We start from the raw sequence: 18191 nt of genomic DNA on the forward strand, positions 1-18191 counted from the left end.
TAGATATAAGTAAATTACCATAGATTCACTAAACAAAACATTGTGTGAAGCATGAAAATTAAATGTTGAAATGTTAGAATAAACCGTTGTTTAATAATTGTATGTATTATAGCAGAATTCTGCTTAGATTTGAATAAATAAAAATTACAATATATCCCAAATAAAAAAAAAAAATGCAGTAATCCCTGTTGAAAAAATTGATTCAGTAGTGCATAACCCTCCACATCTATTTCCTTGAAAGTCATAAATATCTAGTGCAAATTAAATTCACCGAGCCATCAAAATTGACTTTGTATAAAGCAGTGACAGGCCATTTTCATCCCTCCGCTTGGTGGCAACGGATCGAACCTGATATTGTTCCATCAAATTAATACTCTCCCGCAAAGTTGGTTGATGCACAAGGCAAAGTTTTACTCTTTTCACCGTCTAACTTTCTGTTCCTATCACTCCAGATAGTCCATATTGTAATAATAAATTGCTGGAACTGTTGCTGGTCAAGAGAGTCCATCGTTTTCTTTGGTTTGGATTTATAATCAAATGAACGGTACCATAATTCATTCAAAGCTTCATCAATAGACTAAACAATGTCATTGAAACTACGTTTGTCATGAACGGCCAAAGAAGAAAAAAAAAAGTACGCATGTCATGTACACTCATGCTTACGTGAAAGTAGCTATTTAAAGTTTTATTTGAATGCACAATAAAATTAATTATGAAAAAATTTAAAAAAAATAAAATTTATTATAATTGTAATTAAAAAATTTACTTTAGTTATAATTTAAAAAAATTTTAATAAAAAATTTATATTAATTTAATTTTATTAAAATTAACGTTAGAATATAACTAAAAATATAATAAATTTAATCGTATCATATTAAAAATATGATAAAATTTAAATAATTACTAAAATTTTATTTAAATTAATATGATACGATTGAAATAAAATATTTTTTGCTCAATTCACACCATTATAGATGCTTGGATAACAAAAGTCAGTGAAACAAATCGCATTGAAGCTCAAAATTTTGATCAGAGGACTCCCACCGCACTCTCCTTTTCCATTTTTGTCTTTGGATTTTTTTACTCTTAATATTATATTGTAGGATCAGAAACATTTTTATACTTAATTTTTTTTTTCATTTTAAAATTTTTATAAAATTTAATATAATAAATAAATTTTAATAATTATATAATAAACTAATTAATAAACAAAAGATAAAATTTAAATAAGTACATAGAAAACTAATGCATTTTATAATCAAATAAATTATTAATAAATTAACAAAATTATTTTATTAATTTTTAATTGTTTATTTTATATAGTACTACATAAAAATAATCTGAAAATTTTATTATATATCAATTTTAATCTAATTTTTTTTCTTATTGTACTTTACCTCATTACTATAATTGCATTTATATTTAAATATATATTTTATTATTAATTTTAATTTTACTGTTATTATAATCAATTTCACATTTATTATTATTTTTAATTCCATTAAAAACAATTTTACTTACTGTCCAAATTTAACCTAACTCTTTTTTTTTTCCTATCTTTTTTTTTTTCTTTTGCTAACCAGCGTCTTAAGAAAAGTTACTGGCCGCCAGGGACACCTATTTTTCTTTTTTTTTTTTTTTTAATTCGTTAAGATTGACACTATTCTATGCCTAAAAATGTATTTAAATCACGATTTTAAATTAATTAGTCTCCAATCACGCCGTCCAAACGGCTACACGTGAATCATGGGCCCACAATTTAAGATCCATTAATTTAATATTGTATGCAGTCCTCCTTTTAAATTTATTAAATATTATTTTAAAAAATAATTGTAAAAACAAATTAAATTATTTTTATATTATTTTGTTACTATATTTATTTCGATGAAGGAAAGAAAAATAGACGGTTAGTTGGCGGGTAAACCTCCCTTCAACAATTACCAAACCTTGGCTTATATAATATTCTAACTTAAGACAAATACCCGTGAACCAAAAAAACAAAACATGTAATAATTCAACATTTTTTTTTTTTGGTCAGCCACGTTAAAAACTGTCTGCATTAAACTATGCCAACATAAAACAATATCTCAAGGAAAATACTAGTTTAATGAGTCATTTCATTGTTTAATTTTTTTTAAAAAAATTTAATATAATATAAAATAAAGTTTAATTATTCGAGTAATAAAGAATTTAATTCTATTTAAAATAAAGTTTCAATTTCAAATTTTATGAATAAAAAAACATAGACTTAAAAAAGTTTACCTTCTTTTTAAGGTTCAACTCGATTCATTTTTAGATTAATCAAGACTTAAAGTAATTACTAAAAATCGAAAAATTTTAAACAAAAAATAATAATAATAGTGAGTTTTTTATCAGCTTGATATCAAATATAAAATTTTATCTCTTGGTACCATTTGATTATAGTATCGATTATTACAGTATTCTCGACCATAATAATCTCGTCTCGAGATATTATATAGTTCAATTCATCAATTATTCATTTTTATATAAAATAATACATTCGTCCATACATTAAAAATATAAATAAATTTATTAATTATTACATTTAATATTATACTATTATTATAAATTATATATCCATGCACTTTATTTTTACATTTTTGTAAGAGTAATTTTTTTATTGAGATATTAAAATTAACTGACTTGTAGTATAAAAATTATTAACTCAAGATTAAAAGTGCTTAAAATTAATGTAATTGGAAGTTTAATTTTATGAAACAATAAATTTAGCTAAAAATAGAGGTATTCATGATCAGATCAAGTTGGGTTCAGATCATATTTATACTAATCTATATGTTTGTTCAGGTTTGACTCATTTTGATATTTAGATCTGAAAAATTTTTAAATTTTGATTCAAATTGAAAATATAAAATTTAATTTCACTTATTAAACTTAATCTATGTATACATCCCAATCTGTCAGGAGGTCTACAAGATTTGGGTTTGTTAATAATTAAAAAATAATATAATAAAATAATAAAATAATAATAATGAAAAAAATGAAAAAAAAAAGTTGTTGGGTTTGGGTAAAACTGGGTTGAAGAGTTTAAGTTAAATTAAGGTTTGGAATTAAAATTCAGAAGGGATTGAAATCTTATATGGTTTAAAGCTTTCAAATTTGAAGCCCTATAAATACAGTCTTGGATACAAAACACAAAAATAGAATTAAAAAAAAAATCACAAGTAGAAAGTAGTTAGAAAAAAAATTTTGAACATTTTTTGGGTTTAGGGAAAAAAAAGATTTTTTTGGAAAAATATGAAAAATTCTCAGATTTCGAAGAAAATTTTCATTTTTCAATGAATTTTTCAATGCCAGTTGAATTTTTCCATGAACTTTTCGATGCTAGTTGAATTTTTCGACAGATTTTTCAAAATCTAATGGCAGATTCTGGCGAAATTTGAATTTTTAGACGAACCTCCGACGAACCAACCAAGATTCTGACACGTTTTTTAGAATTCAGTGAAAGTTAACCGAAGTTCATTTGGTTTCTAAAAAGACAGGAAGAGGAAGAAAGGGAAGAGAGAGAGAAGGAAATGGAGATCTGAAGTAGAAAGCTAAAACTAGGTCTTTTATATTGGTCCCAAAACAACGTCATTTTAGCATTAAGAAACTTTTAGGATCGCGTGTTTTTATTCGGGCCGACCCGACTCGAGCGTAACCCATTCTGTCGACCTGTGTCCCAAATCGAACCCTTCAGCAGAGCAGAGCCGAGCCGATCAGTTAAGTCGTATCCCCCAAGCCGCATTCTATGTCTGAAGTCGAGCCACGTCGAGCCGCTCCAACAAAGTCGTTTCTATTTTTTTGGTATTTTTTTATTTAGTATTTTATTTATGTAGCTTTTTAATTTTTTTTGCATAATTAAATTTAGGAAAAAATAAAAAATAAATTTTTTTTAGAATAAATATTAATTATCCAATAATGAAATTTTTAAAAATTTTAAATGGTAAATTTTTATAAAATTTTTAGGTGAGAAATTTTTTCTAAATTTGTTCCAAATTGTGAAATAATTTAGATAAAGTTTCAATAATAATAATTAATATTTATTTTCAAAAAAGGGGAGAAAAAAATAAAAAATAAAATTTTGGTTGAAAATATTTGACAATTATCCAATGATAAAAATCTTAAAAATTTTAAATGATAAACTCCTAAAAAATCTCTAGGTGATAAATTTCTTTATATTTGTCCCAAATAGTGGAAGAATTTAAATGTAAGATCAATAAAAAAATAATTATCATATTATTTTCTTTTCAAAAAAAAAGAGAAAAAGAATTTCTAATTATAGGCCCAAAGGAAATTTTAAAAATTCAAAAAAAAATTCTAATTTGGCTCAAATGCTGGAATAATTCGATATATTTTTTCCAAAAAATAATAATTAAATCTTTTTCTGATGATGAAGCCTCTTCAAGAGAATAAATGAGATCCTTGAATACTCTTGAGGTGAAAAAATATTTGTAAGAGTTCTACGAGATTAATGGAGAAATCTTAAAAATTATTTTCAATATTAAACAATAAATTTTAAAACCATTAAAATTAAGACCTTATGATAAATTTAAAATAAGATGATACCTTCTTTTAGATGGGTATGTAAGGGTTCTATAACCTTCTCCATATGTAACTGAACTCTCGAACCCTATTCTGGTTTGTAGACCCAAACTTATTCTTTTAGAGATCCTTAGTCAAGCTTAGGAGCTACTTAAAAGGATAGATTCCTTAGATGACCAATCACACCTAGTTAAAAATGATTAGTGGTGACTCTATTTGTTAAGTTTAGCTATAGATTTTTGAATTTATATGTTATGATAGCCTAACGACTCTGCGGGGGACGCTAGAGAGTCAAGCCATAATTTTTAAATTTATCTTATTCTTTGGTCTAATGGTTTTAAATAATAATAATTTGTGTTATCTGTTTACTAATGTTTTGTCTTTTTTGTCTTTTATTTTTGGGGCATAAAACCTATATGTTCCTTCACACACTATCATATGCATTTGCATTACAAAAACTCTATACTCGGGGTTCGTCCCTCTTAGGAGGAAGTAAAGTATCTACGCTCTTGTGAGATGATAATTTTCATAATGGTTAGCAAAATACTTTCACTCAAATTGAATCATTTTCGTTGGTAACCTGTGATGGGTGAGGATTGGAATATTTTACTAATTTATGACAGACAATGATGTAAGAAACAATTTGAAAACTTTTAGTGGTGAATATCACTTAACCCTACATATAGTGTACACTTAAGAGGCTAGCCTTAGGATAGAGCCCTTTCTATCTAGTGATAGATGTAACCCAAAGTTAGGACACAAGAAGGAACAGTTTGTGATCAACCATTTTGTTTGTTTGACTTTATGCATTTGCATTATCATGTCATGCATTATTTTCATTATCATATTTAACATTGGGAATGTTTGCCATATCTCATACCAATATCCATGAAAATGTATGTTGCATGTATTACATATAAAAGCATATCATTTTTTATTATAATTATGGTACTCAAGGTTCAAAGATAGCTCCACCAAGCAATAACCCCACTCACCAATACAATACAAGAGCTTGAGCCAGACAAATGTGACAAGAAAATTTTAATCATCTTGAGAGGATAGAGAAAGCTCAAGCAAAGTTAGAAGGGGAGTTAAGTAAGCTTTTAAAGGCCTTGAATAAGTTAAATAAGGGAAAAAGAATAGAAGAAAGTACTAGCTAACAAGATCATCCATCACAAGAGGTGGATGACCCACTCTACCTTTCTAGTTTTGAGCCACATCAAGCCCAACCTGCACAAGGTCCACCGTCATAATAATTCACCTATCCTATAGGATACACATACCCTAGAATGTCATCAACTTCAAACCTTGGACAATACTAGAGTTATGTAAATTTTATCTTTATAGAAAAGGTAGTAGAACCAGTTCAGGTCTTTAATTTGAATGATCTAAAAGAGAACGAAAAGTTAAAACTAAAAGGAGGCGAGTCACTGAAGGACTCTAAAGTTGAATAGAAAATGAACTTATTAGAGGAAAGGTTACGAGCCATAAATGGCATCGATTTTTATGGTTCTGTAGATGCTGTTGGGCTCTATTTAGTCCTAGATGTAGTTATTCTTTCGAAGTTTAAAGTGTCAGAGTTTGAAAAATATGATGGTATAAAGTGTCCGAAGACTCACATTACTATATACTGTCAAAAAATGATTGTCCATGCTAATAATGAAAAATTATTGATGCATGTATTCCAAGATAGCCTTACGAGCTCTGCTGCTAAGTGATATATTTAGTTGACAAGACTCGTATTCATTCTTGAAGTGATATGATCTATGACTTCATTAGTCAATATTAGTATATCATAGACTTAGCTTTTGATCTTCTATCTTTGCAGAATATGAAAAAAGAAAGGTGACTGAACCATTCAAAAATATATGCCTAGAGGTGAAATGACATAGCTTCTCAAGTGCAGCCTTTTTTAATTGAGAAAGAGATCACGTTATTATTCGTTAGCACTTTAAAATCTTCTTATTACGAAAAAATGATAAGGAATGCCACAAAAAATTTTACTGACATAGTGATTTTAGGCAAAATCATTAAAAATGACAAGTTGAAAGAAGGAGAAACCAAAAAAGTACCCAAAAAAAATTGAAGTTCAAGCTGTAAGCTTTCACAGATAGTTCAAGGTATTTCAACCATATCCACCACAAGGTTACTCCTCATACTATCTTGCTGTGAATAATACCTCATCCTACCTATACCAGCCAGCACCACAGCCATCTTACTCATCCACATATCGACCTATTTTTAACCTTTAGCTCTCATATATAGCCTTAATATTCAACCTCCTGTAAAATCTCAAATCAGTCTTGCTAACCCAACAAGTGATTCACAAGAGTTACAAACTACCTGAGAAAAACTCGTATTTGATCCAATCTTTATGACTTATACGGAGTTATATTGAGAGCTTTATAACAACCACTTAATTGCCCCTAGCAGTCTGAAGCCACTCAAGCCACCCTATCTTAAGTGGTATAATCTTACAGCCCATTGCAACTACCACTATAAAATTACTGGTCATTTCATGAAAAATTACACTATTCTAAAGCATAAGGTGCAATGATTAATCAAAGATGAAATGATAACCTTTGATCAAGAAGGGGAAACAACACCTAATGTTAGTGATAATCTATTGCCCAATCATAATATCAATGCTTCAAGTGAAGATCAAGAACGAGTGTGAGAGTTGTAATGAATCAGGGGGTTAGATGTCAAGAAAAATCCTTCACCTAATTGCATAGAGGAATAATCCCGAGAAAGATGTTAAGGCTGATTGAAAGTTATTTGTTATTTTAATATTTCTTTTAGAATAATGTTAGGATTTCTTTTATGCAATAGGATTTCATTTGTTATCATTTTAATAAAAGTCAAGGATAATGCATTTCATTATATTTTTTTTTATTCAACCATTGTTCTATACTTTGTTACCTTTCATAACTTTTCATTCTCATTCTCAAATTTCAAATGATGAATATTTAGATAGTGATAACAATAATTTTGAAATTTAATTTTGAGAACTCGTTCACATTATTTTGAGAAGACTATTTAAGCAAAAGAAGTTAGCTACTAGCAAATGTGGAATATATATGTTTTAAAAATATGCAGTCTTTTATGAAGATTCATGAACTTATTTTTGTTCAATAGATGATCTTCAAAGAAAGCATTCATGTTTGAGATGAAAAATGGTCATCTTTCTTTTACCATTCAAAAAATCATTCATTGCTATCCCTTTGAGTCTAGTATGATTTTTTTTCTAAAAAACGCTGACCAAGGATCACCTTTCACACTAAAAGATAATTTTTGAAAAAGAAAAAAGGTAAAAGAGCATAAAAGGTTTCAAAGATAAAAAAAAAATGTCACACATGATTTTGGGTAAAATAATGAAAGTTCTTTTGTGAGGAATAAGGTGAACAAAAAAGGAAAAAGTAGTGAAATGGGGCAAAATGTCAAGTTACATCAAATGATGAATGATCATTTGGTTTTAAACCCTTTAAATACATGTTTTGAGCTTATTTTATCCATTTCTTTCATAACCCTTCACTTGGCCTACGTTACAACATTTAAAAGTCCATTTGGATCAAATGTGAATCCTAGAATTGAATGATCATATGTTAGGCTAAGACGTGCACGTGATGAAACAACGAAATCATGCTACGTTATTCTAAAAATTGATGAGTAGGAGATATCACTAATGGATGAAAAATGAGAAGAAAAAAAATAAAAAAATGAAAAGGTGAAAAAATAAAAAAAATAGAAATGAGAGAAAAAAAAGACTCAAATTGAAAACCCGAAAAGGACGATTTGGGTAAATTTTTAAGTTGAGAGTTGAATAGACAGTTCATATGGATGGAAGGTCAAAGACATTTGAAGATCTTTCAAAGCTAGGACAAAGCTCAATGAGCTCAAAATGACTCCGAAAGTTATTAGAATGAGTTTTTGAGGAAAAATTTTGGATTAATGTTAAAAGTTGTCCAAGTATTCATTGTTTGGACATTGTTGTACCATTCAATACCATCTTTATTGATATACTTTGAATTCGTTCTTTTGCCTATTTATTTTTGTACCAGACTCACTTCTTATTGATTACTTTTATCTCAATTCACCTTGTACTCTCTTATTTTTACATCTCAGAGTAAATCAAGAGAATGTATGGTTGCATTACATTTTTCATGATTTGAAATGATAATGAATGAATGATAATGTGCATAAAAGATTCTTGCATTTTTTTTTTTAAATTCAAGATGATAGGAGGCAAAAAAAATAAAGCACTAATACATGTATGGTGATGGATTGGTTGACATAATTTGTGAGATATGGTCAAATGATGAAAGTGATATGGGGCAATAAACGAAACTCATTTTGGAATGGCTAGTGCTAAAAAGCCTATGAGTGGTGATCAAGTGATCAGATGACATAATTTATTATAAAATGTCTAGTACTGAGAAGCTTGTGAGTTATGATATGGATCAATGGATAAAATTTATTCTGAAATTGCTAGTGCTGAAAAGTTTGTGAGTTACGGTCAAGTATCAATTGACGAAACTTGTTCTAAATGGTTAGTGCTGAGAAGTTGAAAAAGAAAAATGTGAGATGGTGGAGTCGAGAGAACCATATTACCATAATTAATTAGAATTTCATGGCATGGACATCCGCATTACATGTATTATGTTTGTTTTGGCTATGCATTCGCATTATACAGTAAATATTTGACTCATGATTAAGAATATAACATTTGTAGTATTGTGAAGGTCTAGATTGTTGCATTTGTATCATTAAGAAAGCATTTGCATCATTGATCATGACATTCATTACATGTAAAATTTTAACTTGATAAAAGTTTGAAAGTTATCTGAAAAAGAAATTTTGAATATTTTGATGAAGTCTTGAATCTTCAAATAAGAATCTTTAAGTCTCAAATTAAAATTTTTAAGACATTCTTAAATAAGAATATTTGAGTCTTAAATGAAAATCTTTAAGACATTCTCAAATGAAAATCTTTGAATCTTAAATAAGAATCTTTATGATATTTTCAAATGAACACCTTTGAGTTTAAATTAGAATCTTTAAGACATTCTCAAATGAGAATCTTTGAGTCTTAAATGAGAATCTTTATGACATTTTCAAATGAAAACTTTTGAGTCTTAAATGATAATATTTGAGAATATTTAAGTTTTTTGAATCAAAATTTTTAAGAGAAACTCAAATCAGAACCTTTGAGATCCTAAATGTGAAACTCTAAAATTTATTAAATGTGAACATTTGAACTCGAATGAGAAGCTTTGAACTTTTGGATGTGAATCTCCAAAATTCAAACAAAAAGCTTTAAACTTTTTATATATGAATCCCAAAATTGTTAAATGTGAACATTTGAACTTAAATGAGAAGCTTTGAACTTTTGGATGTAAATCTCTAAAATTCAAATGAAAAAATTTAAATGTTGGATGCAAGTCTTGTAATTGGCATATGTGAATCTTGAAATCTTGCAAATATGAATTCTTGCATATCTGAAATTTTACGAATCAAATTCTAGTGAAACTAAAATTTTGAGAATCAAATTTCAGTAAATTCATTAAAGTTGAAAGGTTTTTACGAATCTAAACCTTTGAATTTCAAACTCAAATTGTGAATCTTTGAGTTTCCATTACAAAATTCATTAGACATGATCTATGACTCCTTTAGACATGATTATCAAGAAGCCTTTTATTTTTCAAAATTGTTATGCTTATACATAGAAAAGCCTTTTATTTTTTAAAGTTGTTGTGCCTCTATTTAGAAGAGCCTTTTTATTTTTCAAAGTTGTTATACTTCTATTTAAAAGAGCTTTTTATTTTTTAAAATTATTGAGCCTCTATTTAGAGAAGTCTTTTATTTTTTAAAGTTGTTGTGCCTCTATTTATAGGTGCATTTTATTTTTTAAAGTTATTGTGCCTCTGTTTAAAGGAGCTTTTATTTTTCAAAGTTGTTGTGCTTCTGTTTAGAAGAGCCTTTAATTTTCTAAAGTTGTGCCTCTATTTAGAAGAGCCTTTTATTTTTTAAAGTTGTTATGCCTCTATTTAGAGGAGCTCTTTATTTTCTAAAGTTGTTGTGCCTCTGTTTAGAGGAGCTTTTATTTTTTTTTAAAGTCGTTGAACCTTTGTTTAGATAAGCTTTATATACCTTTTCAAAGTCATGGAGCCTCTATTTAAAGGAGTTTTTATGTTATTCAAGGAGTCTAAAAAAAAAACAACAAAAAAACAAAAAAATATATTGAGTTATTGGGTTTTTTATGTCTTTGCACAATTCTTATTTCACAGAAAATGTGTAAAGAGGAGCAACTGTAGACACCCTAATTTATCTGGGGATCTACGAGATTTGAGTTTGTTAATAATTAAAAAAAAAAAACAATAATGAAAAAAAGGGAAAAAATGGTTTAGTTTGGGTAGAACTGGGTTAAAGAGTTTAAGTTGAATTAAGGTTTCGAATTAAAACTCAAAAGGGATTGAAAACCCATCTGGTTTAGAGCTCTTAGATTTGAAGCCCTATAAATACAACCTTGGACATAGAACATAAAATATAGAAACAGAATTCAAAGAAAACATCACAAGCAGAAAGCAGTCAAAAAAATTTTTCAAAGATTTTTTAGATTTAAGGGAAAAAAAGGATTTTTTTGAAAAAATCTAGAAAATTCCCAGATTTCGATGAAAATTTCTAGTTTTCAATGAATTTTCCTGCGTCAGTTGAATTTTTTGACTAATTTTTTGATGTCGATTGAATTTTTTGGTAGATCTTCCAGAATCTGATGGTAGATTTTGACGAAGTTTAAATTTTTCAACGAACATTCGACGAACCAACCCAGATTTTGGTGCATTTTTCAGAATCTAACGAAAGTTCAATCGGAGTTCATCAAATTTTTAGAGAGAGAAAAAAAGGAAAGAAGGGAAGAAAGAGAAAATGAAAAGGGGATTTGAAGCAAAAAGCTAAAACTGGGCCTTTTATACTAATCCCAAAACGATGTCATTTTGACCTTAAAAAACCTTTAGGATTTACATGTTTTTATTCGGGCCGATCCGAACCTAGCGTAACCGGTTTTGTCGACCCACGTCCCAAATCGAACCCTTCAGCCTAGTCAAGCCAACCCGATTCGCCAAGTCACATCCCTCGAGCCGCATTCTGTGTCTGAAGCCGAGTCATGCTAAGCCACTCCAACCAAGCTATTTCTAGTTTTTAGTATTTTTTATTTAATTTTTTGTTTTTTTAATTTTTTTTGCATGATTAAATTTATGAAAAAATAAAAAATAAATATTTTTTGAGATTAAATATTAATTATCCAATGATGAAATTTTTAGAAATTTCAAATGGTAAATTTTTATAAAATTTTATGTGAGAAATTTTTTTAAAATTTATCCCAAATGATGAAATAATTTAGATAAAGTTTCAATAACAATAATTAGTACTATTTTTATAAAAAAAAAAAGAGAGAAAAAAATAAAAAATAAAAAAATAAAAATTTGGTTGAAAACATTTAACAATTATCTAAGGATGAAAATCTTAAAAATTTTAAATGGTAAACTCCTAAGAAATCTCTAAGTGAGAAATTTCTTTAAATTTGTCCCAAATGATGGAGGAATTTAAATGAAAGATCAATAAAAAATAATTGTCATATTATTTTCCTTCCAAAAAAAATAAGAAAAAAGAGAAAAAGAATTTCTAAATATGCCCAAATGGTGAAAAATTTAGAAATTTCAAAAAAAAAAAATTTTTAGATTGACCAAAATGGTAGAAAATTTAGAAATCCAATAAAAGAAAAAAATTTTTTAAAGAGGCTTAAATGGTGAAAATTTTAAAAATTAAAAAAAAAATTTTAATTTGGCCCAAATGATGAAATAATTAGATATATTTTTGTCAAAAAAAATTAATTTTTTTTATGACAGAGTTTCTTTAAGGAAACAAATGAGATCCTTGAATATTCTTGAGGTAAGAAAATATTTTTAAGAGTTCTATTAGATTGATGAAAAAATTTTAAGAATTATTTTCAATATTGAACAATAATTTTTAAAATTATTAAAATTAAGACCTTATGATAAATTTAAAATAAGATGGTACCATCATTTGGATGAGCATATAGGGGTGCTATAATATTTCTCATATGTAACCGAACTCTTAAACCCTACTCTGGTTTGTAGACCCGAACATATTCTTTTAGGGACCCTTAGTCAAGCTTAAGAGCTTCTTAAAAGGATAAATTTCTTATGTTACCTATTATATTTAGTTAAAAAATATTGGTGACAACTTTATTTGTTAAGTTTAACTATAGATTTTCATATTTATATATTATGACAATTTATATAATAAAAATAAAAAAATTATTTTTTTAAAAAATAAAATATAAAAATAAAAATTCATATATATTTTATATAATTATAATATTTTAATTATATATTTTATTCAAATTAGATCAAATCGGATTCAGATTTTAATATTTTTTATTTAAAACTCGATCCAAAATTTAAATAAATCTAAAAATTATATCCAAACTTTTTTAATGAGTTTTAATTTAATATTTAAATTTTCTTAAAACTTGAAAATTTTTCTAATTAAAACAAATCTTCTTAAAAATTCGAATTAAATTGTCAATTAATTATTCTTTTAATATATATGATACTTGAGGTAAAAATACTAGCTATCGTATTTTAATCCCGAGGAATCTTCATTTCTCCGCCGTCCCCCACTTTTGATTATACCCACCATCTTATTCTTCCATTTACATTCATGCAAATTTAAAACATTTTTCAGCAAGTGAGATGTTAACTCATCTCGTTGCAAAATTTGCTCGTCTTAATTGTTTTAAATTTGAATTTATTAGAAGATTATAACAAATAATTTTTTATAAATTTATTAATTTATTGTAAATAAATACATTTGAATTGATTTGAAAAAAATATATTGACGAAGTTTAAAAATTATTAACACTTAATCAGAAAATTTTAAAACAATTTTCAAAACCAATTAATTAATTTTAATTTTTTTTGTTTTGATCAATTCATTTGCACATGAAGAAAACCTAAAATATATTAAAAAATATTCAAACCTAAAAGAATTAGTTATACTTTATTATTTCACTAGCACCATTTTTAAGATAACTTGTTAGTAATTGCCAAACCATCTCTTTTTCTTTTTTTTTAATTAATCACCGACCACCTCTAATTCAAGGTAATAGAGGAATAAAAAAAATTAATGTTGCGAATGATATTTAAGTTTTAATGAAATGTTTGATATGATTAATAAATTTTAAAAAAAATTAATATAATATTTAAATTATAAGTTTATTAATTAATATAATTAATTTTAAATAATAATAAAGTGCTTAATACATAATTATTTAATTATTATATTAATTAATAAAAATTATAATTTAAATATTATATTAAAATTTTTTAAATTTAAATATTTTATTAATATTTTATTATAATTTAAGATCTTTCTTTGCATTAACCCAAAAAATATATATAAAGAGTGAAGCTTTTTCTGCTTTTTTTATACTTTCATGTGTTTCCTAAATCTGCTAAAAGACAAAGGAAAATACACGGGTTATCAGCAAACAGTAGTGGAGGAGAGAAAATCATTTATAATTCTCGAGAGAAGGAGAAGATTTTGAAGACATGGATAAAAGCATGATATCATGTGAAGGAAAGTTAATATTTTACCTCTGCTCTTAACCTCTATCTCTCCTTTTTATTATTTTTTCTTTTTGTCTCAACCCAATCATTCAAAGATCAAGGCAACTACTACGGTACCACCGTCCCTACAAGCAAACGTTCTTCTCTCTTCTTTTCCATCAAGGGTTTTTAAAAAATGGTGGAAAAACCCTAAGATTCTTAGCTGTTTCTCTTTTTTTATTTTTCTGTATAAAACCAGAGTTTTATCCAAACTTTCATTCCTATCCCTTCCTCTCTTTCTAGTGAAGAAGACAGTGAACAAAATGGAGATGGTTAAGTGTTTTATGATTGTTCTTCTTCTGCGTTTTTGCCACGTGTCTACGTCTGAACCTTTGGAGAAGAAGAACCAGAGGAAGACCTACATAGTCCACATGGCTAAATCCGAGATGCCAGCGAGTTTCCAGCACCATACTCACTGGTATGACTCGTCTTTGAAATCAGTTTCCAGCTCAGGTCAAATGCTCTATACCTACGAGAACGTTATCCACGGATTCTCCACTCAGTTAACCAATGAGGAAGCTCAACAGCTCGAGAGCCAACCAGGTATCCTTGCAGTTTTACCTGAGTTAAGATACGAGTTGCACACCACTCGTTCACCTCAGTTTCTTGGACTCAGTGAAGCTGCCGATTTGTTCCCCGACTCTGACTCGGTGAGTGAAGTTATTATTGGTGTACTAGATACTGGAGTTTGGCCTGAAAGCAAGAGCTTTGCTGATACGGGGCTTGGACCAATACCAAGCAACTGGAAAGGCGCGTGTGAATCAGGCACCAATTTTAGATCATCAAATTGTAACCGAAAGCTGATAGGTGCAAGGTACTTTGCTAATGGGTATGAGGCTACATTGGGTCCAATTGATGTGTCCAAGGAATCAAAATCACCTCGAGATGATGATGGACATGGTACTCACACAGCATCCACGGCTGCTGGGTCGGTGGTGGATGGGGCCAGCTTGTTTGGGTATGCCCCAGGGACGGCGCGTGGTATGGCCACGCGCGCTAGAGTAGCTGTTTACAAGGTTTGTTGGACCGGTGGATGTTTCAGTTCAGACATCTTGGCTGCGATGGATAAGGCTATTGATGACAACGTTGATGTACTTTCAATGTCAATCGGTGGTGGCAAGTCGGATTATTTCAGGGATAGTGTTGCAATTGGAGCATTTGCTGCTATGGAAAAGGGAATTTTAGTTTCTTGTTCAGCAGGAAATGGTGGTCCAGGTCCTTACAGTTTATCAAACGTGGCTCCTTGGATTACTACCGTTGGTGCAGGCACATTGGATCGTGATTTCCCAGCTTATGTTAGCCTTGGAAACGGGAGAAATTACTCTGGTGTGTCTCTTTACAAGGGCAGCACCTTGCCTGGAAAGTTGTTACCATTTGTTTATGCTGGTAATGCTAGTAATGCTACGAGCGGGAATTTGTGTATGATGGGTTCTTTGATACCAGAAAAAGTTGCAGGCAAAATAGTTCTTTGCGATCGTGGAATGAACGCCAGGGTTCAAAAAGGAGCTGTTGTTAAAGCCGCTGGCGGTATAGGAATGGTTTTGGCTAACAATGCAGCAAATGGTGAAGAGCTTGTAGCGGATGCTCATTTGCTTCCGGCCACTGCTGTGGGTCAAAAATCTGGTGATGCTATAAAAAATTACTTGTTTTCTAATCCTAAACCAACTGTGACAATTCTTTTTGAAGGAACCAAAGTTGGTATTGAACCATCACCTGTCGTTGCTGCTTTTAGCTCAAGAGGGCCTAATTTAATAACCCCGGAGATATTGAAGCCTGACATGATTGCTCCAGGTGTCAACATTTTAGCAGGGTGGTCCGGGGCTGCAGGTCCGACAGGGTTGGCAATGGATTCCAGACGAGTGGATTTTAACATTATTTCAGGTACTTCAATGTCTTGCCCACATGTTAGTGGCCTTGCGGGATTGCTCAAGGCTGCTCACCCAGATTGGAGTCCTGCAGCCATCAGATCAGCTCTCATGACCACAGCTTATACAGAGTACAAAAACAAGCAGAAATTGCAAGATATTGCTACTGGGAAAGCATCCACCCCGTTTGATCATGGAGCTGGACATGTAGATCCTGTATCAGCGCTCAATCCAGGACTTGTCTATGATTTAACAGTTGAAGATTATCTTGGTTTCCTTTGTGCCTTAAACTACAGTGAATTTCAAATTAGATCCCTCGCTAGAAGAAACTTCTCATGTGATGCTAGCAAGAAATATAGAGTTACTGATCTCAACTACCCATCGTTTGCTGTCAATTTTGATACTATAATGGGTGGCTCAAATGTGGTTAAGTATACTAGAACTCTTACAAATGTGGGCTCACCAGGAACTTACAAGGTGTCGATATCACCAGAAACCCCGACAGTTAAGATATCAATTGAGCCACAGACGTTGAGTTTCAGCCAAGCAAATGAGAAAAAATCATATACAGTCACGTTCACTGGAAGTTCACAGCCTTCTAATACATTCAGCTTTGCTCGTTTGGAATGGTCTGATGGGAAGTACACCGTGGGCAGTCCCATTGCAATTAGCTGGACTTGATAGGAGAAGAAAGTGAATGGTACAAACTTAATTTGCTCCTTGAACTCACTCAAAAGAAGAGGGGGATTGCAATTGTTTAGTGTTTTAGACTTAATAGTTTCATGTTGCTTGATGCGCTTATAATTGCTATCCAGTTAAATAATGGAAGCTGGGTCTAAGTGCTTGATGTTGTAATCTAAGAGAAAGCATGAAATCCAGGAAAATTGGGTTGTTTTCTCTCATTGTACATTGTATGGATATGTGGATTGTTTCAAGTTTAAAGCAATCAAGAATTTCATGGGGCTTCTTGGTTTCAATTCACTTTATACGTGGTCTAGATCAGACTCAATCACTCATGTGACTGAATATGGTTGTGAACTGAGATTTTATTACAAAAGTGAATGGAAATGTCACCAGGAAAGCAAAGCACAGTTATGGGGTGCGAGGACTTTTGATAACATAAACAGCTGTAAGTTGTCCCAATGTTCCAATGCCAATTTAATACATAGCTTGTGCTTTTAAAGAATAGGTAGAACAGAACAGAAATGTTCCATGTTTGTAAAAATTTAAAGGGAAAAATAGAAGGTTTTACCACAGATGATATAATGAGATATGAATGAAAATGGTGAGTTGTCAGAGGATTCTCTACCAAAATGGTGAGCTGTCAGAGGAAATAAGGTCAGCTGGTGCGGTGTACTTGAACTTATTGCATCGTTACTTAAATTTAAATGTTAATTTAAAAAAAATTCATTTAATATAAATTTTTTATCAAAAATTTTTTAATTGTAATTATAATAATTTTTTAATTACAATTATAATAATTTTTATTATAATTTTTAATTTTATTAAAATTAATTTCATCATTCATATAAATGAAAAAAAAACAAATAACACTAAAAGAAGTTCACACAGAATCTTGGAGGGTTGAACTGCTTTTGGGTTCTTGTCAAAAGTCTGGGTCATGGAGTATACTGGTTGCATCAGCAGTTTCAAGCCACTGCTTTTGATCCAACCCAAATTCACCTTCACCCACCTAAAGAAAATGTCTGAGTGCATCAAAGTAAAAAGAAAGTGCAAGCTTAGGAAAGATTAAAAAAGTATTACAAAGTCCAATGAACCACAAGATTTTGGATGAAAAAAATATTAAAATAAAATTTTATATTTTAAGATTTAAATTCGAGAGTTCGGATATCACATTAAATTGGGTGATCAATTATTCTAAAAACTTAAGTAGATTCAACAACAATTATATTGCAGGTTGCCTTTGCCACAATCTTTTGCATTATCTGTTGAATTGAATCATAAATTTGATCTAAAATTAGAAATATAATTGTAAAATTACACTATTTAAAAAATTAATGGTAAATTTGAATAATTTATTCAAGTAAAATAATAAATTTATTCTCTGTCCCTA

The 18191-nt window shown here is 29.3% G+C and overlaps 1 protein-coding gene across 1 annotated transcript; it reads left to right on the forward strand.

Moving 5' to 3' along the window:
* Positions 1–14194: 14194 nt before the first annotated feature.
* Positions 14195–17094, forward strand: LOC111317070 (subtilisin-like protease SBT1.7). Its single transcript, XM_022919398.2, has one exon. It carries the CDS (start codon positions 14516–14518, stop codon positions 16796–16798), a length of 2283 nt encoding a protein of 760 aa, XP_022775133.2. The 5' UTR covers positions 14195–14515; the 3' UTR covers positions 16799–17094.
* Positions 17095–18191: the final 1097 nt, after the last annotated feature.

Source organism: Durio zibethinus, chromosome 24 (genome assembly GCF_047325235.1).
Source record: "Durio zibethinus cultivar Kanyao isolate XHJ-2024 chromosome 24, ASM4732523v1, whole genome shotgun sequence".
NCBI classification, from domain to species: Eukaryota; Viridiplantae; Streptophyta; class Magnoliopsida; order Malvales; family Malvaceae; genus Durio; species Durio zibethinus.